Source organism: Pneumocystis jirovecii (genome assembly GCF_001477535.1).
Source record: "Pneumocystis jirovecii RU7 chromosome Unknown supercont1.19, whole genome shotgun sequence".
In the NCBI taxonomy this organism is placed as follows: domain Eukaryota; kingdom Fungi; phylum Ascomycota; class Pneumocystomycetes; order Pneumocystales; family Pneumocystaceae; genus Pneumocystis; species Pneumocystis jirovecii.
In genome coordinates, this window is record NW_017264793.1 from 15,719 (window position 1) to 37,189 (window position 21,471).

General features: G+C 26.7%; 14 protein-coding genes across 14 annotated transcripts; 6 read left to right on the top strand and 8 right to left on the bottom strand.

Annotated features, from left to right (window-relative positions):
• Positions 1-40: 40 nt before the first annotated feature.
• T551_03615 (v-SNARE protein VTI1) lies at positions 41-789 on the bottom strand (the record flags this gene model as incomplete). Its single annotated transcript, XM_018375878.1, has 5 exons — positions 41-106; positions 152-376; positions 422-532; positions 583-641; positions 684-789. 5 exons carry the CDS (start codon positions 787-789, stop codon positions 41-43), a joined length of 567 nt encoding a protein of 188 aa, XP_018227888.1.
• Positions 790-999: 210 nt separating this feature from the next.
• On the top strand, positions 1,000-1,846 carry T551_03616 (uncharacterized protein; the record flags this gene model as incomplete). The annotated part of the gene is made up of 4 exons (XM_018375879.1): positions 1,000-1,314; positions 1,364-1,574; positions 1,630-1,679; positions 1,733-1,846. The coding sequence occupies 4 exons, from the start codon at positions 1,000-1,002 to the stop codon at positions 1,844-1,846; spliced, it is 690 nt and encodes a 229-aa protein (XP_018227889.1).
• Positions 1,847-1,988: 142 nt separating this feature from the next.
• Positions 1,989-3,007, bottom strand: T551_03617 (uncharacterized protein; the record flags this gene model as incomplete). The annotated part of the gene is made up of 6 exons (XM_018375880.1): positions 1,989-2,071; positions 2,112-2,272; positions 2,317-2,583; positions 2,624-2,709; positions 2,754-2,856; positions 2,910-3,007. 6 exons carry the CDS (start codon positions 3,005-3,007, stop codon positions 1,989-1,991), a joined length of 798 nt encoding a protein of 265 aa, XP_018227890.1.
• An 830-nt stretch (positions 3,008-3,837) lies between these two features.
• T551_03618 (polyphosphatase DDP1) lies at positions 3,838-4,609 on the bottom strand (the record flags this gene model as incomplete). Its single annotated transcript, XM_018375881.1, has 4 exons — positions 3,838-4,145; positions 4,191-4,369; positions 4,439-4,456; positions 4,512-4,609. 4 exons carry the CDS (start codon positions 4,607-4,609, stop codon positions 3,838-3,840), a joined length of 603 nt encoding a protein of 200 aa, XP_018227891.1.
• A 394-nt stretch (positions 4,610-5,003) lies between these two features.
• On the top strand, positions 5,004-6,858 carry T551_03619 (arginyltransferase; the record flags this gene model as incomplete). Its single annotated transcript, XM_018375882.1, has 6 exons — positions 5,004-5,129; positions 5,562-5,593; positions 5,635-5,700; positions 5,743-6,293; positions 6,337-6,407; positions 6,451-6,858. 6 exons carry the CDS (start codon positions 5,004-5,006, stop codon positions 6,856-6,858), a joined length of 1,254 nt encoding a protein of 417 aa, XP_018227892.1.
• A 48-nt stretch (positions 6,859-6,906) lies between these two features.
• On the bottom strand, positions 6,907-7,467 carry T551_03620 (uncharacterized protein; the record flags this gene model as incomplete). The annotated part of the gene is made up of 1 exon (XM_018375883.1): positions 6,907-7,467. One exon carries the CDS (start codon positions 7,465-7,467, stop codon positions 6,907-6,909), a length of 561 nt encoding a protein of 186 aa, XP_018227893.1.
• A 236-nt stretch (positions 7,468-7,703) lies between these two features.
• Positions 7,704-8,913, top strand: T551_03621 (DNA-directed RNA polymerase II core subunit RPB3; the record flags this gene model as incomplete). Its single annotated transcript, XM_018375884.1, has 8 exons — positions 7,704-7,789; positions 7,834-7,883; positions 7,934-8,055; positions 8,108-8,252; positions 8,292-8,371; positions 8,414-8,532; positions 8,578-8,671; positions 8,716-8,913. 8 exons carry the CDS (start codon positions 7,704-7,706, stop codon positions 8,911-8,913), a joined length of 894 nt encoding a protein of 297 aa, XP_018227894.1.
• An 86-nt stretch (positions 8,914-8,999) lies between these two features.
• T551_03622 (uncharacterized protein) lies at positions 9,000-9,966 on the bottom strand (the record flags this gene model as incomplete). The annotated part of the gene is made up of 6 exons (XM_018375885.1): positions 9,000-9,065; positions 9,111-9,273; positions 9,316-9,350; positions 9,399-9,635; positions 9,685-9,818; positions 9,864-9,966. 6 exons carry the CDS (start codon positions 9,964-9,966, stop codon positions 9,000-9,002), a joined length of 738 nt encoding a protein of 245 aa, XP_018227895.1.
• Positions 9,967-10,585: 619 nt separating this feature from the next.
• Positions 10,586-11,582, top strand: T551_03623 (uncharacterized protein; the record flags this gene model as incomplete). The annotated part of the gene is made up of 7 exons (XM_018375886.1): positions 10,586-10,805; positions 10,855-11,015; positions 11,065-11,161; positions 11,205-11,236; positions 11,285-11,327; positions 11,368-11,405; positions 11,448-11,582. 7 exons carry the CDS (start codon positions 10,586-10,588, stop codon positions 11,580-11,582), a joined length of 726 nt encoding a protein of 241 aa, XP_018227896.1.
• A 773-nt stretch (positions 11,583-12,355) lies between these two features.
• T551_03624 (cytochrome c oxidase subunit 6B) lies at positions 12,356-12,944 on the top strand (the record flags this gene model as incomplete). The annotated part of the gene is made up of 5 exons (XM_018375887.1): positions 12,356-12,375; positions 12,429-12,486; positions 12,607-12,706; positions 12,758-12,851; positions 12,901-12,944. The coding sequence occupies 4 exons, from the start codon at positions 12,356-12,358 to the stop codon at positions 12,829-12,831; spliced, it is 252 nt and encodes an 83-aa protein (XP_018227897.1). The 3' UTR covers positions 12,832-12,851; positions 12,901-12,944.
• Positions 12,945-13,548: 604 nt separating this feature from the next.
• T551_03625 (ribosomal protein L30) lies at positions 13,549-13,843 on the bottom strand (the record flags this gene model as incomplete). Its single annotated transcript, XM_018375888.1, has 2 exons — positions 13,549-13,769; positions 13,816-13,843. The coding sequence occupies 2 exons, from the start codon at positions 13,841-13,843 to the stop codon at positions 13,549-13,551; spliced, it is 249 nt and encodes an 82-aa protein (XP_018227898.1).
• A 61-nt stretch (positions 13,844-13,904) lies between these two features.
• T551_03626 (SNARE-binding exocyst subunit SEC6) lies at positions 13,905-16,382 on the top strand (the record flags this gene model as incomplete). The annotated part of the gene is made up of 7 exons (XM_018375889.1): positions 13,905-13,936; positions 13,981-14,008; positions 14,054-14,158; positions 14,207-14,272; positions 14,313-14,369; positions 14,413-14,521; positions 14,566-16,382. 7 exons carry the CDS (start codon positions 13,905-13,907, stop codon positions 16,380-16,382), a joined length of 2,214 nt encoding a protein of 737 aa, XP_018227899.1.
• Positions 16,383-16,899: 517 nt separating this feature from the next.
• Positions 16,900-17,996, bottom strand: T551_03627 (uncharacterized protein; the record flags this gene model as incomplete). Its single annotated transcript, XM_018375890.1, has 8 exons — positions 16,900-17,091; positions 17,136-17,231; positions 17,276-17,363; positions 17,408-17,484; positions 17,530-17,611; positions 17,656-17,730; positions 17,774-17,906; positions 17,981-17,996. 8 exons carry the CDS (start codon positions 17,994-17,996, stop codon positions 16,900-16,902), a joined length of 759 nt encoding a protein of 252 aa, XP_018227900.1.
• A 611-nt stretch (positions 17,997-18,607) lies between these two features.
• Positions 18,608-21,322, bottom strand: T551_03628 (uncharacterized protein; the record flags this gene model as incomplete). The annotated part of the gene is made up of 5 exons (XM_018375891.1): positions 18,608-20,107; positions 20,160-20,667; positions 20,717-20,889; positions 20,935-21,003; positions 21,188-21,322. 5 exons carry the CDS (start codon positions 21,320-21,322, stop codon positions 18,608-18,610), a joined length of 2,385 nt encoding a protein of 794 aa, XP_018227901.1.
• Positions 21,323-21,471: the final 149 nt, after the last annotated feature.

A 21,471-nucleotide genomic window follows, 5' to 3' on the forward strand; every position in this document is an offset into this window, starting at 1 on the left:
TCATGGATTTGTTTTTAAACAATATAGTGTTTATCAAATCTTACCTTCGTGCCATTGTTTTTAATGTTCGCATTGATCTATCGACATAACCATCCGTTTCAATAAGCTAGATAACACATTAATTATACTTTCTCATTATAAATGGAAATACCGTATCTCTTGCCAAAATAATCTGTTCTCTTTGGTAACCAAGATCTTTTAAGATACTTGCACCAATTTCTTTTGTCTCATTTGCAATCCGCTGTGCATTCTTTAATCGTTCTGAGCTTTCCTCAAGCTTTCTTGTTCCTGCAAGGAGTCTCTTTCTTTGATCAAATGATTCCAAATCTTGATTTGATGAAAAGTGCTCATTATATTCGTACATATGGAGCGATTCCTAATTTTAAATTAATAGACACACTTACTAATACATAAAACCAACAAATTCTTTTCTTATACGATTTATTTCACTTTGATAGCTGCTTATTCTTGTTTTCTCTTGCAGACGCGATACTAAGGGCACATGGAGCACCTCAATCTCCATTTGTCCAATCTACATATTTTTGTTGGTAAAAAAAGCACAAAAAACATATAACTCTTTACAATCTCTGCTGCTTCATCTATAGCACGTTCTACTGCCTGTAATGTTACTTTTTTCCGTTCTGTTTTTAATCAATAACTATATGATCAATTCTTTAAGTTACCAGACTCGCAGTTTCGAAATTCTGCCAAAAGATTACGAATATCTGATAAAACTGCTTGGAAATCTTCATAATAACGCTCAAGATTGCTTGTAGATGCTTGTTCCATTCCTTTTTATATATATTCTTAAATTATTTGCCTTAAATTTATCGTTGTCTTTCTTAACAATTATCTTAACAATTATCGTGAGTTATCTTAACAAACGTCAAAGTAATAATTGTTACGTATAAAACGACATATAAATGTTATACAAATATATTAACCTTAAGTTTGCAGAAAAATAATAAAATTTGATAGAATAAATGAAAATTACATAGAATGGACTCTACAGGTGGACCAGGACCTTCTTTTACAAAGATACAACTGATAATCCGTTTTTCAAACGGAGACGAAGACATATGGTTGAGTATTGATAAAGAATCCACAGTAAGAGAGTTAAAGGCCCGGCTTCGGGAGCTGCGTCCAGAAGTACTTTCTTCACGAGGGATAAGACTTGTTTATCTTGGGAAAATACTCCGTAATGATGCAGTGCTTTTGGAAGCTTTAAAACGGCGACCTTCAGGACGGCCGGAGGTATTGCTTCATTGTAGTATTAATGATGAAATGGAGGTAGATGCAGATGAAGAAAGAAATGTATTTATCCTTCTGAGTTGTTATATATGGCTGATTTTTTTGTTTAAAGATACAACATGATTTAAATATTACACCGTTACCGCTTGGATTTAATCGTCTACGAGAAGTTGGGTTTTCTGAAAGAGAAATTGCACTTTTACGTGAACAATTTTTGCTGATTCATGGGAGAGATTCTCAGAATACTGATCCTAATGTTGCATCGGAATTGGAAGAGGAATGGATTAATCAAACAGCTTTGGAAAATATTGGACAAGAAGAAGGTAAATGGCATAGATTTATTTTAAAAAATCCATTTATAATTGACATGATGTATAGAAGGTGCATATGAGGATATAATAATCGGTGCAAGCATTGGTTTTTTAGGGGTTGGTTTTTAAGCAACTAAAATAATAAATAAAATTAATTGTTTTCTCTTTAGGGCATCATTGTACTATTTTTTATTTGGGAACCAAAGATATTTTCTAGAAGGAGACAAATGGCAATTATTGCTGGTATTATGATTAATCTTTTCTTCGGATTTCTAAGACTATAATACAATTATGAAAAATATATTAATAAAAATATATAGTTTGGCAATATTTTCCTTATAATTACTTTCCAATCATTACTATTTTGAACTTCATAGTTCTATATTAAATCACTATAATTTTTTACTACTATAATACAACCATGAACTAGCATGATTTATCTTCTAACCACGATATTTTCCTCTGCTCATGACGTCTTAAGTCTAGTTGAGCAAGATCGTATATTGCATCTATATTATATAAGATAAAATATCACATATGACTTTCTACCTTGAATGTCTTCATGTATTTCTGTGCTTCCTGTGATTAATAAAACCCATGATAAGAATTTCTCCTCTGGAAATATCCTGAAGTCACGAAGAGCATGCCATAAGCAAGCACTCGACAATGTTTGTGGATCATATAAGGTTGAAAGTCGATAATCCGATATACTTTTGAATAATTAAGATAAAAAAAAAGTTCTTAAAGAACATACGCATCCATAATACGACAACGTGCATAACGCCCGATAGCCGTATTTATAAGGTACTTTTCTTTCTGAAGTGTTGGATCGGTTGTTTCAGAGTGCCATGTAGTTAAAGTTAAATGAAGTGCTTTTGTTAAATATGAAAAAGGAAGAATAATTTTTATATCAAATTTAAGAACTCTTAATAAAATAAGTTCTGCATTAACAACAGAATCCCTTAAAGAGTCATAAAATTCCGAAGGAAACGTTAGTCGTGGCTTGGAAGGGTTTATTATTCTGAACATATTAAATAATGAAAAAAGTTCATAAAAACTACGAATAGGCCGGAACAAGGAATTCTCGCATACGTCGAAACTGCTCTGTTGCTTTCGATGCAAGTGATAGAGATGAGATAGCTAATGTCTATATTAAAACATAAGCATAGATCAAAAAATACCAAAATATACATAATCATCTATCAAATATAATGATTCATCTTGGCTTATTTTTTCTATCCACCGATGATATCTATGATAGTAAACAAAAGCAAGAGCTGTAGTTTCTTCTGGTCTATTTATCTTTAATTAATATTAAATAAATAAAATGTTAAATTGGATTTTTACAAACGTAATATACTTGACAATAAAGTAATAAAAGAATGCTGAGGTATCTTTGAATTCTCTATTTTAGGTATTTCTTCTGAAATGCCTTTTCTTTTCATATTTTCTAAACATTAAAAAACATTTTCTTGAATGAATTTTAATCGAGATCGGTTAATTTTTAGAAATTTCATAAAAACTAGTTCTAAAAACAAAGTTTTATTAATTTTGGCATTTTGAAAAATTAGATAGCTTTAAAATTATAATAAATTGCTTTTTTTTTTTATTTTTTTGCTACAAAAATAGTAAATAATTACTATAATATATCAACAAAAATATGTTGAGAAAAATGGATAAAAATTTAAATTATTTAGCAAATAAAAAAACACACGGAAATAATAATCTATGTTTTAAAAACAATATTATATTTTAATCAAAAATACTGTTTTATACTATTAAAAAAATTTATAACTATAAAATAATGATGCAAACAATTTTAAATCAAGTATCGAAGATTTTATATATTAAATATGTTGCTGATAGATATTTCATCAAAATAAGTTAAAAAATTGTTACTTTTTATACAATTACAGTAAAACAGCAAAAATAGTTTTTTAAATAATTTAAGCTGGATTTAAAATAAATTACCTGATTTATACATGAAATCCACTTCATAAATATTATTTGAAAAATAGAAATCATTAATATAATTCCCGCAATAAAAATAGCAACTCAGGGTATCTTATACTGTCTGTATAAGGATTGTTTTACATAATTTTGCTACAAAAAAATTAATAGGGATCGTTTAGGGTTTCGTATATAGTTTATAAAAATGTCAGTTTGATGATTCTTATGTATTTATATAAAAATGTTTTTTGCCATGATTAATGTTTTAGATGTTACATTTTTAAATGGGCCAATACGTAAATATGTTTATAGGTTAAACCAGTGCTCAAACCTTAAGGATTGAACTTCGTTCTAATGCTTCAACCATTTCTAGTCGCCACGCAAGGGCTTCTTTTGCTTCTGAATAAGTCATCCATTTACGTATACGTTTGTTCATTTCAGGATATTCGTCTTCAAGACGCTCTACATCAAGTTCAAAGTATTGAAAAATTGCACGAGGAGGAATGCATGAATTATGAAACACATATGGATGATCTTCCTGCATCACATATTTAACTGCTCGTTGAAATGTCTTTGCTGGACGCGGGTCGTGCATCATTCCAAGAGAGCACGTAATTTTACCAACAATACCAGCTTATCAATCAATATTCAGAATAAAACATGCAAAAGCAAGCAGACCTTCTTCCCATGCTTCTCGAAGTGCTGCCTCCTCAATTAGCTCATCGATCTCCCATCCACCTTTTGGCAAAACCCATGATTGTTTGTTGTTGGTTGAACTGATGCATAAAATATATTTTCTTTCAGGAAATCCAGGATGCGTCTTAGTAGATGAAAGAGGAACAATACCCGCAACTAATCTATATCCTTATTAGTTCTTTTTTTTGCCTCTAGGCTCTGAATATCTATTAAGCCCGTTAATCCTTTACCTTGCGCCTGTTTCATCACTATAAACATTAGTTACACCGAAAAAACGAGAAAACGTCATATATTAAGACTTACTATCGCTCCTTAGTGCGATCAGTGCGAGAAACCATGGATCGCTGTACAGGTGTGACGATAGGTGTAATGTCACATCGTTCTCCCTGAAAATCAGGCATATGGCGCTGTTTTCGCCGGAAAAAAAGGTGCCGTATTCCCGTGCAGGTAAATGCACACGGCCTGTTCTAATCTAGACAGGCAGTGCCCTTATAATCACTATAAAATACGTTTTCTTCTTATTAATATCTTTATGTCGTTGCAGCATCCTCTCTCGGAAATCAAGTTATCTTAAAGATCCGATAAGATTTTGGTAAGATCCGTTAAAATATTAAGATCTCTTAAAATTTTTTAGAAATTGTTAAGCAAAAAGTTAAAAGAAATTTAAGAATTATAGATAATTGCTAATAAAATTTTTAAAAAAAATTAAAAAATATCAAAAAAGTATTAAAAATTTATTTTTGTTTAAAACAAGTAAAAAGCTGGATAAAGTTAAGATAAACTATTTCTATTAAAATGCATAAAGGACTTGTCCGGTATTTAGGTTATATGTGCAATGATTGTGGGTACTGTGGCTCGAGTTCTGTGAATGGGCAAGGCATGGAAACTATTGGGTTTTGGGCGTATATAATGGATTGTCAGGTTTATTTTCTTTAGAGAGCTGAGAAGAATATTTTAATAAGTCTAAGATGCTTTTAAGAGCTTTTTTGAACAAGTTATAAGGAATTTGGGGTTATTTTTTCATTTATTTTTCTAGGGATAATATACAACTGATTTATATTTTTATAAATGGGAAATATTTAAAATAATTCTCGATTCTTTGTTTTTTATTAATATTACTTTATAGATTTCTTATCAATATTTTATTATTTTGTGATCTTGGCTTTATATTTTTAATCAATTCTTACAGTATAAACTGTTTATTCATTTAACCTTTGTCATTTTTTGCTATTATAATCAGTAATATTTTTAACGGGACTTTAAAAATTTTGTTGTTTTAAAGCTTCTTAAAAAACTATATTCTCTTCTTAGCTCTCATTTTAATTCTTCATTTATGTTTCTGATATTTTCAAGACTTATGAATCATTGATGAATCGAGGTTGGAGGTAGAAATGTTTTTCTACTAAATAGTCTTTAACTATATAAGACGCTCTGGTCGATACATTTATAAACCCAATGGAAAACGCTCTTGTTGTGTATTATATACAATTAGGTATGCAATAATACTTTGTCTTTTAAGTAATTAATACTATAGGTTAAATGCACAAGAATTTCGGCCAAGTAAAAGTCATAGGAAAGTGCTTCGACGCTTTCATCAGTACATTTGGGGAAAAGATATAAAAGATTCTCAATCTTGGAATTTGTATGATACTATTCATACTATGGAGACAGATGAAATAGTTAAGAAAAATTGTGAAGTAAACAATCAATTTATTCCTTTCCATACATTCAAGGTCACTTTCGAGTCAGCTGCATATACGGATGAGAAGTATGCTTTATATGTTAGTTATCAGACTTCTGTGCATAAAGAAACATTAAATAATTTAAAAAAAGAAAATTTTATTCGGTTTCTTTGCGACACTCCTTTAACATATGAACCTGAAACCGGATATGGTTCTTTTCATCAATGTTACAGATTAGACGGAAAGCTTGTTGCTATGGGAGTGATTGATGTTTTACCAAGTGGTATTTCAAGTGTTTATTTTATGTATGAAAGTAGTTTGCAGCATTTATGTTTAGGGAAAATAAGTGTATGTCAAGAGGTGTGTATGACACAAGAAAGAAAAAGCCAATTTTATTATATGGGTAAATATTGTGTTTCTAGGAAATATGAACTCATGACTTTTAGGCTATTATATTTATAATAATCAAAAAATGAAATACAAAGGAGAATATCGACCAAGCGAGTTGCTGGATCCTGTATAGGGGCTAATTTTAATAAAAATAATACTAACAATTAAAGGAAACGTATATTTGGATACCTATAGAGAAGTATATAGAACATTGGAAGGCTAGTGGATCATTATATGTTTCATTTTGTTCTCCCAAAACTGTGTTAGATACATGTTCCTTTATTGCTTCTACTAGTTCATCACATGCAGATGTTAAAAATCAAGAAACTTCTGAAACATATAAACAGAGTTATAGCAACAGTCTTTTTGACTATGACATGCCTGGAACTTTAAAAGAAAAAGATATTCAACATTTCGATTTTGGAAAAATATATGTTTTAGAAAATAAAACGATCATACCTGCAACTCAGTCAACATATTATCAATCTAAAAAACATGTTAGACGTATAGTTACAGAAAGCGTTTCTGCTTTAGGAACAGAATTGGCTGAAAAATTATGTTTAATAATCGATGTATAAAATTCTTATTTACGGTCTATTTTAAATAAAATATTTCAAAAAATCTAATCATTCCTCTTTCAATACTATTTCTGTTCCACCCTGTAGCACAGGGAGATCAACAACCCGTGGATCTGCTAATAGAGGAATTGGTGTTTCAAAATTGTTATCGAGGACTGTGCCTATAAATTTTTCTTTAATATGTTTTTGCATTAGTTCTTCAAAATCATTAGTTGGTGCTATTAAGATAATCGGGGGGCTACTATCTAGCCATCCGACATTTGAATGGTCAGGTGTAGATTCTTGACCAGAAATATGCCGAAGTTCTGCTGTAGAAGAGCTTTTGCACCATTCTATGAACTCCTTAATAGGCTCCACATCATCTTCTCCTGATGATGCACTCAATACTCCTGTGGTTTCCATAGCTGCACGTAAATCTTCCATTTCAACTAATGGTCTACCTGACATTTCTGCAAAATGTTTTGCTGTTGTACCAAGCAAAAGAAGACACCGGATAAAAATATCTGTAAAACTATCTGTAACACTATGTTTTGCACGGCTAATTCCAGCTGAACGCATAATTTGAATTGCTGAAATTCTTGCAAGTGCAAAAAAGAACCGTTCTCTCATTTATTATTGTTTTTTTTTTTATTTTCTACTTGTTTTTAAGAAAAAGTATTTTTTATAAAGAATTATTCTTTTTTATATTTCTTTTACTTGAAATACTTCAAAAATATTCTAAAATTCTATTATTATTTTATCCTATATTTTTTCTAACGTTAAGGTGTGAACTCGTATATGCTAAAGGCAACGTCAAAAAAATTTAAAAAATTAAATATAGGCTAAAGAAAGCCTTATAACTTGAGATGACTTCTCGAGAAGGTCCTCAAGTCACTATAAGGAATATAGAGAAGAATAGTATTGATTTTGTGCTTTCTAATGTGGATCTTGCGTATTAATATGAAAAATAATGAATCATTTCTAACATAAAATTAGATTTGCAAACTCACTTCGGCGAGTTATTCTAGCGGAGGTACCTACTGTTGGTATTTTAAATGTATATTCTGTGTTTTTTGGTACTCAAATGCTTTTTTAGCAATTGATTTAGTGGAAATTGAAATTAATACGTCTGTTCTTGCAGATGAGTTTATTACTCATCGATTGGGAATGATCCCACTTGATTCTGCAAATGTTGATGATAAGCTTGTATATACTAGGGTATATTCTTTTTTTTTAATTTTTTTTTAGAAAAAAAAATAACCTTTTTCAGGATTGTGATTGTGATCAATATTGTACAAAATGCTCGGTTCAACTTACTTTATATGCAAAATGTACATCTGATGGGACGATGGATGTATATTCTAAAGATTTGATTGTCGAACATAATTCAACGATTGGTACGCCTGTAATTGACGGTATCAAAAAAAACTTTATGTTTTATATATTAAATGGAGTAGATCCAGATGGAAAAGGTATTTTGATTTGCAAATTAAGGAAAGCACAAGAGCTCCGGCTTAAATGTATTGCGAAGAAAGTTTAAATTTAATATTGTATTATTGTAGGCTAAAATGATCAGGGTATTGCAAAAGAACATGCAAAATGGTCTCCAGTCTCTGCTATTGCATTTGAATATGATCCATGGAATAAATTGCACCATACTGATTATTGGTTCGAAGAAAGTTCCGACGCTGAATGGTTTATTTAAAAGTTATTTTATGTTAGTAGCTAATATATAAATAGGCCAAAAAGTAAAAATTCTGATTGGGAAGAAGCTCCACGAGATGAAGCATTTGACTATACAGCAGAACCAAGCAAATTTTATTTTTGTATTGAAGTAGATTTTTATTTCTGTTTTTTATTTTAATTAAAAGTCATTAGACAGTAGGATCTTTAACACCGAATGAAGTTATATCACAAGGAATAAAATACCTTCAAGTAAAGTTAGCTACTATTGTAAGAGATTTGCAAAGAAGTAGTTCAGAAAATATGGGTATTGGGAGTACAGGATTTGGCGATGATATGCATCTTTCAGATAAAACTACGAATGAATGGGATGAAACAATAACATGGAGTTAAATAATGAATTCGAAAAAGTTGTAAATATTTAAAACATGTAATATTAGGTCATATGTTGCATTTAAATATTAAAAAACTAATTCTTTCTATGATTTTAGAATCTTTTTTTTGCATTTTATTTGCCATAAACTTTTAAATTCTTCCAAAATAGTCTATAAAACATTATTTTATAACCCAAATTATATCGGCTCTTTTACAAAAGTAATAATTGTATGAGGACCTAGTCTTATAAAAGATGGTGTCCATCCTCTGAATATGAATCTGATTCCTTCTTTTTTAATTTCTTTAAAAACAAACAATATACTCATATATCCATTTGAATTCATAACTCTTGATTTTATTACATCTATTGGAGAACAGCTACTTTTTTTAGAATCAAAGAATTTATATATTTATACAAACATTGTAGTTGCAACCAAACCCGCTAATATTGCTGCCTTTAAAAAATTAATTAACGTTTTTTCTTATTTATTTATACGAACTACAAGATTTTTAGAAATTTGTTTTGGAAAATAATCTGATTTTTCTATGATTCTTTTAAATTGATCATAACTAGATAACTGGCTTGCTGTAATTAATATTGCTCTTATTGTATTTGGAAATAAGCCTCTAAAAAAAGAAAAAAATCCTTCGTTTTTAGAAATTAAATATAGTCCATGAAATACATTTTTATAATTTCTTCTTTGCCCGTGTGGTAATGACTTGTCAGTTTGCATACGAACCTGTTTATCATTAAAAAAAGGAAAGAAGCACTTTGTGTTTAAAAATAACATTAACAATATCTACAGGATTGCTAACAATTCCTCCTATGCTATTAAAAGTAAGTTTATAAAATTTCGTGAGAGTTTTATACGCTCCAGATATGGTTGCTATACAAAGAAGTGTGTCAAATGATGGTGGTTTTCCTATTAGTAGAAAATATTTATAATAAAAATAGATGGTTTATATACCTTTCTTTTCTGTAACGATGTCTCTTAATCTTTCATAAATTCCAAAACGTATTGTCGAATACGTTGCCTGTCGTAAAATACTAGCAGTTAATCCTGAATACATAGATTTAAACCCTATTGGTTATATTGAGTGTGTTTCTTAAAAATAAATAATCTTATTGCCTTCATTGCGAATAATATTAATAATTGTAGGAGTGACACCTATAGATCTTTGTTTGCTTGTTTGCATTCTTACTTTTATAAAATCCAAAGGATGCTAGTAAAATAAAAGAATAAATATTAAAAGAAATTGTATTACAGTAATAGATGTAGCTATGCAACTTGCGGTTCCTTTTTAGAAGTTTAATTAAAGTAAATTTAATATTATTTTTACCACCAAACCAAAATCTATTCCAATTAGTTTATATCTAAAAGGGAAAAACATGTATTTACGGGTAATTTTCACTTTTATGAATTTTAGATTTGTGTATATCCATTTATAATTACTTAAAATTGTTTTAAACATTTAATAAAAGATCTGCAACGTAAGAATATAATATTTTTAAACATTTAAAGCATACAATAAAAAATATGTCTTTCATAAAAAAGCCTTTTGTGGTTATTTTTTCTAAAAAAATAACCTAAAAGTTTATTCTGTCTGATTTTCAAGGTGTAAAATTAAAACGATGTGATAATGTAAAAATTAATATCTATAGAATTATGTAAAAATGATAAAAAAGATAATGATTTTTCATTACAGAAAATATATAAAAGCTTTTGGATTTTCAGGACTTCCTTTTCCATATAGATTTTCCCGTTTTTTATATGATCAACCAAAGACTCGGTTCAAAAAACATAATCAATCTGTTTTGTTCTATACATGTTCTGTTTTGATTGGGATTTTAGGGATTTCATATGCTTCTGTTCCTTTATATAGGATGGTATGTCAGAAAATGGGATGGGGTAACTAATAAATTATTTTTTTAAGAAAATTGATTTATTTTTATTTCAGCTGGCATGCCTGTTATTGATGTCTCAAAATTTACTCCTGATAAAATGATTCCTATAGAAAATGCAAAAAGGATTCGTGTTACGTTTAATGCAGATGTCTCTGACACTCTTGAATGGAAATTTGTCCCTTTGCAAAAAGAAATTTATGTTTTACCAGGAGAAGTAAATGATTAAGTTTATGTTATGTTATTTTTCTAATATAGAATACAAGACAGCATTAGGTAATTGTTTGTCTGGCTTAAATATTTTTTTTCTAATATGGAGAGCATTTTATACTGCTCATAATAAAAGTGATCATGATATCATTGGTATATTTATATTATAAACATTTGATTCTTCTAAAATCAATAGGAATTTCAACATATAGTGTTTCTCCTCCGCAGGTTTTATTTTTATATTTATTTATAAAATTTATTTATAATTGATTTTAGGCTGCATCATATTTTTCAAAAATTGCATGTTTTTGTTTTGAAGGTATAAACATCTTTAAAAAAATATATTTAACAAATAAAAGAACAAAAATTGAATTCAGGTGAATCTGTTGATATGCCAGTATGTATAAAAAATAATTTTCATATTAATTATGTTTAAAAGGTATTTTTTTTTATTGATCCTGATTTCGTTAATGATCCACTTGTACGAAATATTGAAACAATAACATTATCATACACTTTTTTTAAGTCATCTCATGAAGAAGTTAACAAATTAGTTGAAAAAAAAAAAATATAAAGTATTTATGTTTGGTTTAAGTATTATTGGTATTATTAAAAAAGTATATTGTTTATTACAATTCAATTAATTTTAAATTTTCCATATATTGTTTATGATGTATTATTATATTTATGTCTTAATTTAAAATTTATATATATTTTTATCAATTATATTATTTTTTTATTTTTATATATAAAAATTATTAATAGTTATATGTTTTATTTTAATATCATTAAATGTTTAATATATTTCTTATTTTTACATTATAAAAATTTTTACTGTTAAAGGGGTTATAATTCGTATAAATAAAAAAGATTTTTTTATATTTTAATATTTATAATTTTTTTAAAAATTCTTATAAATATAAATATTAATCTTGTTTTTTCTTCATTAAATAATTTTGAAATCAATATTCGGGTTATGTTTTTAACTCTTTTTCTCTTTATTTTAAACGTTTATTTATATTTATTTTATTTAGAAAAGGATTATTATGTTTGATATTATATTTTTTATACTTAAAGTTGATTTTTTTTTATTTGAAGAGTATATAAGTATATAATTAATATTTAATATTTTCAGATATATTTGTTTGAAATTTTAATTTTCAAAAATAAAAATATTAAATGTATTAATTATTTAAAAATTTTTTCATCTTTATAAATATTTTATAAATTTTATTATATTTCTTTAATTATGAATTTAAATTGAACAAATTATATTCGTAATCAGTTAAATTTTTATTTTTTTTAAAATAAAAATACTTACTAAATAATCATATCTTAAAGATTAAGATGTCAGAAATAGACTTAAAGTATATTATTAATTTTCTTTTTTCTATTTATATTTTATTTTATTAATAAATAGTAGTTCAAGACAATTTAAAACCGTAGGATTTGATAGTAGATTTCCAAATATGAACCAGGTATTTTTAAATATTTAAACATTAAAAAATGTCTTCTGACTAAATGTGCACTTTTTGTGCAATTTGAATTAGACAAAGGTAAAATATTCTGTTAATAATATCAATTAATAATATTATTAGCACTGTTATCAAAATTATATTGATTATCATAAGTGTATTAATACACATGGCGAAGATTTTGCTCCATGTAAGCAATTTTGGAGTGCATACCATAGTTTATGTATAAATTAGCTTTTTATGTTTGATTATAAATAATAATAATGATATAAAGGCCCTAATGAATGGATGCAGCAATGGGATACGCAGGTAAACTACATTACAGCACACTTACTCTATTTTAACTGATCGTTGGTAGAGAGAAGCAGGTATTTTACTTTAAATGACAGTATAGAATTCAATATATAATCTTTTTAGGAAATTTCCCTGGAACGCTTGAATAATTCTATAATTATATTTGAGGTCTATTTTACAAACATGTAATTTTTTTGCGTAGAATTACATGTAAATGAAATAATGAAGTTTTTAATGGTTAATTTTTTGTTGCGATTTTATTTTTGACTTATAAAATACTATTACATGTTTATGTTTCTTAAAATATATCTTTTATGTAAAAGAGGCAAAGATCGTGTTTCATTTAAAATTTTATTTATATATAAAACATATAAAAAATATTTCTCATACATTCTATGTTATCATAACATCAAAATAAACATGCTGAAAAAATATCAAGTCTATAAGATACCCTGAATTCTTAATAAAATATTGATTCTGATATTTATATATCTAATATGCATTATATTCTGAATTATCATATCTAACATAAACAAAAATGAACATTCTTTTAAAAGACTCATTTTTTTGTTTTTATACTTTTTTGATTAGAGTTATTTTTTTATATTTTTTAAAACAATGTAAATACAAAAATATAAAAAATTGCTGTAAAAGTTAAAAAAATAATAATTCATACTTAAAAAGTACTTTATAAACTTGTTCTTTATCATAAACATGATTTTTCTACTTTTAAACAAATTAATTATTGTTTCATCTTTTTTGTTTTAAAACTCAAGACTCTATGTAATAACCCTTACTAGGACGCCGAAAAAAACGCATTTCTTGACGTGTTAAACGTTCCTCAACTTCTTCAACAGAAACAAGCTCTTTAACCTTTAAAATTTTGCCTGCAGTGATAGATGAAATATTATGATAAACAGTAGCTAGTCTCTTGCGTAAACCCAGTGATAAAAGAGTCCGTTTAATATTTTTAGGCAATCCTATATAAGATCCTGTAATCAATTAGTTACTGAATATCTAAAATATAACATAAAAGACGTTGAAGTGTTATTTTAAAAAATGACATGATTTTTATTAATTTTAAGAGGTTATTCGATTAACCCTCAAACTTAAAAAAAACTTAAAATATGGGAGAGCCTTTAGATATTGCAATAAGACGGTCTGACTAGAAAAAATAAATAGTTTTAGTTAACTAGCATATAGGGTTGAGGAGCTTTTACGTCAACCTGATGTAAATTTAAAAAATAAATGGGAATAATAATAATAAAATCTGTAGGATTTATATAAACTGGATAGCCTAATTGCTCGCTTTTCTCGTGAAAAATCTTCAGTTGATACTCAGCTTAAAGCTATTGTTAAGGATCAGTTCTCTATTATTCATGTAATTTTTTTAATATTTATTAAAATTAATAAATAACGTTTAAAACAGTCAGGATTAATATTGTTAAGCTCAACACAACAGCAGATGTATTCTATAAGAGAATCTATGCTTAGGGTATGATTATTGATTAGTTACATTGTATTTTACTGTTTAGGTCGATAAACTATATGCAGAGTCACAAATGATTGACAATTTTTCTATTATAGATAATGTCAGAATAATTTAAGTGATAAAAAAATTAAGTAACTTTCTAGGCTTCCAAAATTTATAAAAATTTTGATGATGTACAAAAGATGACGGAAAGTTTACGGAATTTACCAAAAGAACTTGATAAAATAGACATAATGATGCGACAAGATGAAGGTATAATTTAAATATAATATTTATTCCTTTTTTAATTATTTCAGATAAAGCAACAAGGATGAAGAATTTTTTAAATATTCATTATAAGCTTAATCAATTACAAAATTTTAGGGACGAGGCAGTTTACCAAAGTAAAAATGCTGGTAATGATGTACAAAGGACACTTGAACGTTATTTTTCAAGATTAAATACTTCTTTAAAGCTATTTGAAAATATGCTTTGGGTTCTTACCCAAGACATTTTGAAAATTGTTAAGAGTGGAAATCATGATCTCGTTGTACGTTTAGCTAAAATTATTGATACTGAGGATAAACTTGACAATGAATTTATTGAAAGTGAAAACCTTAAAGTCAATAATAATGATTTATTTCCTAAAGTTATAAAATCTCAAAGAGGTCCACGTGTTCTTCGTAATTATAAACAACGATTTTTTGATGAAATAAAAATTTCTATTGATATAAATTTAAAGGATTTTGAAGAAACATATGAATTCGATTATATAGCAATTTTGGAAAACATTTATTGGATTTTTGATGATTTACATCTTGTAAAAAAAGAAATAGTTCATCTTGTTCCACCAAAATGGAATATCTTTGATATTTTTCTTGGTTTCTATCATTCTGGTATTTATAATATTTTAAAAAATATGGTAATTCAAGAGCCAGATGCAAAAACTATTTTAAAAATGCTTGAATTTGTAAAAAAATATTATTCTAGAATAAATAAAGAATTTGGTATTACTCGAGATAAATTAACCCCTAGACTTTTAGATGGTAGAGAATCAGATTTTATCGATGATTATCTGAAATTAATTGTTAAAAAAATGGATGAATGGATTTCTAATTTGTCAAAAAAGGAATTTAATAGTTTTGTTATAAGAGAAGAACAACCGGAAGTTGATACTGATAATTTATACGGTATGCCTGGAGCGGTTATAATGTTTCAGATGATAAGTCAGCAAACAGATGTTGCTGCAGAAAGCAATCAAAGCAGAGTACTTTTAGGTGTTGTTATAGAATGTTCTCGAGTACTTCGGCGACATAGAGAATCATGGGAAAATCTTCTGCATTCTGAAATTACAAAGCATATTGACCAACCTAATGATGTTCCAGGGGGATTGGCTGAATATATTATTGCACTAGCCAATGATCAAATACGTTGTGCTGATTACACTGAAGCTATTTCAGCTCGCATTTCACCTTGGGTTTCTGAAAAATATAAACTAGAGATATCAGACTGTCTTAGCAAAACAACAGATGAATTTCTTGATCTCTCTCATCTTTGTATAATTTCTCTTGTTAAACTTATTCACAACGATCTTAAATCTGCCCTTTCTTCTTTTTTTACTCCTCTTTGGTATGGAGGGAATCATATGTCACTAATTATAAGTACATATAAAGAATATCTTAATGACTGCAAAACACATCTTAATGAAAATCTTTATGGAATTTTAGTAGAAGAACTTTTAATTGAGTTTATAGTTACATATTTATCTTCTGTGAGAAATAAAGGATGTAGATTTAAAACACCCGATTGTATTGAGCAAATAAGGGAAGATGTACGGTTAATATTTGGATTGTTTTCTAGGTATATAGATTCTAAAGAATTGGAATATCATTTTAGAGTTATTGAGAAAATGTTAACTTTATTATCTACAACTCGAAAATTATTTTTAGATGAATATAACGCATTTAAACGTGATTATTGGGATATCCCTCTTTGGTATATTGAAGATATTCTCACTAAAAGAGATGATCTTGATAAAAGTGCTGCTAAAGAAATTATAGAGACTATAAAACGCGAAGAAATTCAAATCGAAACTAATAGTGATCCTACAATTATGTCAAAACTCAGAAAATAAGAACGTTAGAATGCTTTTTATGCAATTTTGTAATAAATATATGATTTAAACAATTTACATTAGAATTATTATCATTAATTTTACATTAAGGTTTTTAATTGTACAAAAGTAGAAACAAGAATTATTTTTATTTATTTTATAGATATATAATCTTATTATGACGTTTTTATGTTTTTATTTAAATTTTAAAAAAGTTAAATAATTTTTCGTTTTTATCTTAAGATAAATTTTAACGTTAATTATATAAAAATCACTTTATTATTGAAAATTAAAATACTATACTAGAATAAGTTTGAAAAATTAACATTATTTTTTATAAAAAAATATACACAAGTGTTTATCCTAACATATTTTTAAAAATACTAAAATAAACTTAATATTATTTTTATTGTAAATAATCTTTTATTTTTAATTAAACGAATTGAACCATGATTTAAAGAACATAATCCATGAAATTGTTTTTTTATGATTACATTTTTTAAAAACAAGATGCATGTAAAATAGTATAAATATTTTTTTAAATACATGTCTCAATTAAAATTTTATATAATAAAGAGTGATCATATAATGCTAGAATCTTTAATAAAGCAGCCTGTGTTTTTTGAGATGATTGAATAATTTTTTCAACTTTTGTTGAACTTGATTTTATACTATTAATATATTGTTTTAATTGTTTTTCTAGAAGAATATATGACCTATCATTTGATACCTATATGATCATTAAAGGTTAAATTTACAAATAAAAACACAAACATCGTAAGAAAGATTATTATTTTCATCTAGATTAATTTGAGTATATGAAAATTCAGGTTCTAATTGATCATCTTGCGGTCTTAATAAAGGATGAAGCTATATGTATTAACTAAAGATAAATATTTTCTCAGACATGATACTTTTTTAAGCTGTTGTTTTCTTGAATTTTCATTATATTGCGCATTTTTTGCTAATTCTCGAAAATCTGTCTCTTCTTTTGTAAGTAAACTTTTCACTATCAGTATATAATTTTTAAAAAAAATAAGGGTAACTTTTTTTCACAATCTAATGTTTTTTCCAGTTGTGATATTTGTTCTAAATTTGAAATAAGAATAGATTCAAGTTCTTTCTAACCAATATTAATATTAATATATATATATGTATATAATGAGACATTTTTCTCTCTCAATTTTTCATAATTATATGATTCTTTTGAAGAAGGTGGAACTAATAATTTTGAAAGACGGTCTCGAATTCTAATGTAATTAAACAATGTTAAGAATAAAAATACAATAAATACTTATTAATCATTATATTTAAGTTTCTTTGTGCATCCGTCCTTCGTGTTTTATGCCGAATACTCATAATAACTGGTCTATAACAATTCAGCTAATATTATAAATATGTATCTTTTAAACCGTTCAATATCTTTCAATATTTCTACAATTTGTGCAAGCGATGACTCTGAAATTCGAGTCCATCGTTTATCTATGACTGATTTTGCAATTTTTCGAGTTTGTGGACGAAGAGATGGTATGTTGTATTTTTGGTCTTTAAATATCAACATTTCTTAAACACAGACAATATATATGTATATATATATTTAGAATTGAATAAAAACATACCGTGTTTTCCAAGCATTTGTCTATCTTTTTATTGTGTATTTATAATTAAAAATATAGAATGTTTTTAAGATATTTCTAATTTATCAAAGTTTTTTATTGATGAACTTATTTGATTATTATAAAACTCTAATAACACATTACCACTCTGAGCCTACAAATTTTAGTTTTAGTTTATATTAAATATTTTCTAAACACTTTTTTACCACTTATTTTATATTTTAGATATTCGAGAGTATTTTATATATTTAAAAATAAAAGCATATTTAAAAAAATACATAAGAAAATTATATTTAATGTTTAAAACATTATAACATTTTGAAATGAAAAATTAAAAAAACATTCTTTACCTAAAAAACACAAAAACATTTGTTTCAACACAAGTGAATCATTGAATAAATCTAATTGAGAAGTAATAACGTAATTTTTTTAAATTTTTTAATGGTTTTGATTTTTTTGATGAATATTTATTGGCATTGGAATATTTAATATTAATGTAGTAATTAAAACAATGCCTTATAAAACCACTTAGATTTATGATAAGTGAACCAAATGAACCAAAAGAAAATTAATAATAAAAAAAGTTAGTGGAGAAAATTTAGAAATCGATGTTGTAGCTTATACATTTGACTAAGGGTGTTTAATTTTAAATTGAACTTGGTATACGACTAGTGGTTTTTTTTTCCTTATTAAAATATTTTGTTTGTACTTATTTTCGTATTTTAAAGAATTATTATTTTGTAGACTCGTACATGCTGACTTTTGGTTCATGATGTTCAAATTAGAATATAGTTTAGATATATTAAATGGCCGAGAAATGTGTTTTAAAAGTAATTTGTTTTTTGAATCTGTTAAAAACTGTTTCTTTTTTTTTTCACTTTCTATATCATATTCATAAGGACAATAATTGTAGCAATGGTTTTTGTTTTTTTCTACTCTAGCATCTATTCCTTTTACTCTTCTTGCTATACAAGTAGAACATAATGTGTTTTTCACATGTTTGCTTTCATTTATATTATGTTCATATGAAGTATCATGATTTAAAACATTTAATAGTTTAGAATTTTCAGTTTCAAATGAAGTGAGTCCATTGATTAATTTATGTTGATTAATAGAACATGATGGGTTGTTTTGAGATATATTAGCATGAAACTTTTTAGCAGATATAATTGAATTATAGGCAGTCTGTACAGCCTCTTCAGTGTTTTTTTTATTTGATTTTATACTAAAAGCTTTTAAACTTTGATCTGATGTTTGAAATGTTCGGAAAGCTAGAATATTTGGGGGATTATTTATATGCCGATTGTTCGTTTTAAAACTATATAAAGTGTTCAAATCTGGTTTTTTTAATTGCTTCTCTTTTTTATGTAAATCTAGAGAAACCCCCATATCATATTCTTTTTTTTTTGGATAATTTACTATTGAATTTTCTGTATTTAACATAATTGAATTAAGTAGAGGATAACCCATTTGTATATTAGCATTTTCTAGTTGTCTTTTATTAGCAATGAGTGGTTTAATAGATATAGTATTTCCTTGGTATAAACTAGGTTTTCTTAATATTTCTGTTGATGTTTGATTATTTTTTTTAGGAACTATAGATTCTTTTAATGCTTCTAAATTTAAAGTTCTGTTTTTGCAAATTGAACAGTAGCAACGATTTTTAGATCTCAGTTTCCATGAATTTGTTTTGAGTTCTAAAAAATTATCATTTGAAATATCTTTAAGTTTCAGCCTTTTAGACTCTAGTGTTGTTTTATATTTTTTACGAAACAAAAAATGTCGTAAACTAAAAGATAGTCTTTTTTGAAGTTGAGAACAAATATCTAAATGTTTTTCATTTATAAACAATGCTTTGTTTGTATCAGTTTTTATTTTGTTATCTTGAAAATTTTTGAGTTCAGTATTTAACTTTTTTTGCAAAGATTGTGAAGATGTAGAAATACAATTTGTGCTTTCTATAATCTGTATTTCTGGTGAATTGTTAATTTTATGAAAGAATTGATGTTCAAGACCTTGTATACAACTAGGTCTTCGAAGAGGATCCCACTGCATTGTCCATCTAATAAAGGACGCAAATGATGAAGGCCATGAATCTGACAAAATAGTTTCCAAAGATATTGGAGGAATCTAATAATTATATTTTAAATAATATATATATATATATATATATATATAGTACCTTTGGGAAAGAAAAACCAAGTTTTTCGGCTAATTTTAATCCTTTTTTCCATTCCCCGCCTCCAATTTCAATATTTTTGTCAGTATGAATCCATGTAGCAGGACTACCCATAATTTCACAAATTCTCCATATTTGATCAATTTCATTTGTTCCAGGAAATAAAGGACGAAAAGTAGCCAACTCAACAGCCATTGCTCCAAAAGCCCAGATATCAACAGGTGCAGAATATTCATTGGCACGAAGAAGTACCTCTGGAGCACGATACCATCTTGTCGAAACATATGATGTATAAGGTGGTTGAGATGTAATTTCTCTAGCTAATCCAAAATCTGCAAGCTTAATTATATACGTTACATCTTCTGAATGCGTTTGAAATTTATTATTCAAATTCGGTAATTCTGATAACTTTTGATTTGAAACAGAAGAAACTAAAATATTTTCTGGCTTGATATCTCTATGGAAGAAATTGTGATCATGAATATGTTTTATGGCTGACAAAACCTGATATCTAAATACTTATGTTGAGATTCTTTAAAAAAAATATATAGGGAAAATACAATATGTTTTGTATAGTTTGGACATTAAAAACCTTTTTGTTTCTAGACTTAATAAGTTGATATAAATTTCCTTCCATATGTTCCATAACCATATGCAATCGTTTTGTTGTAGGATCAAGAAAACTATTATATATAGAAATGATATGTGGATGGGGAGGCAGTTTATATAACGACTATCACACAACATCAATCATTTTTTTTATTAAAAATGTTTAAACCTGTATTTCTCGAAGCTTAAGACAATCTGAAACCGTCTGAAATGTTTTTTTCATAGTTTTGATAGCAACCTTATATAAGTTAATATTATATTAAAATTTTATTTAGAAATGTTTTTTCATAAATTAAATTTTTCATCTTTTAATTCTCTTAAATGTTTTTTGTCTTGCAATTTATCTATTTTTTATGTATTTCAAGTAACTTTATCATATTTTTTTATGCGTTGAAAAAAATATTTTATGTATTTCTACCTACCAATGATCGTTCTGAACAATTAGAATTTTTTAAACGTGCAAGAACAACATTCCCAAAACTTCCATTTCCAATATTACTTAAAATTTCAAATTTATTACTTAAAACCTCCGTCATCTTTTCTGCTTGATTCTGCATTTATTGCACTTGTTGATGCCACACAAAGACTGTTAGCCGCTGAAGCACGGCTTCACTCTTTTGTGGCAATCTTTTCTTGATCCTCTATTAATATTACTTTAATCTTAAAAATATTAATAACCTTATCTTATCGTTGCCTTTGAATAGCA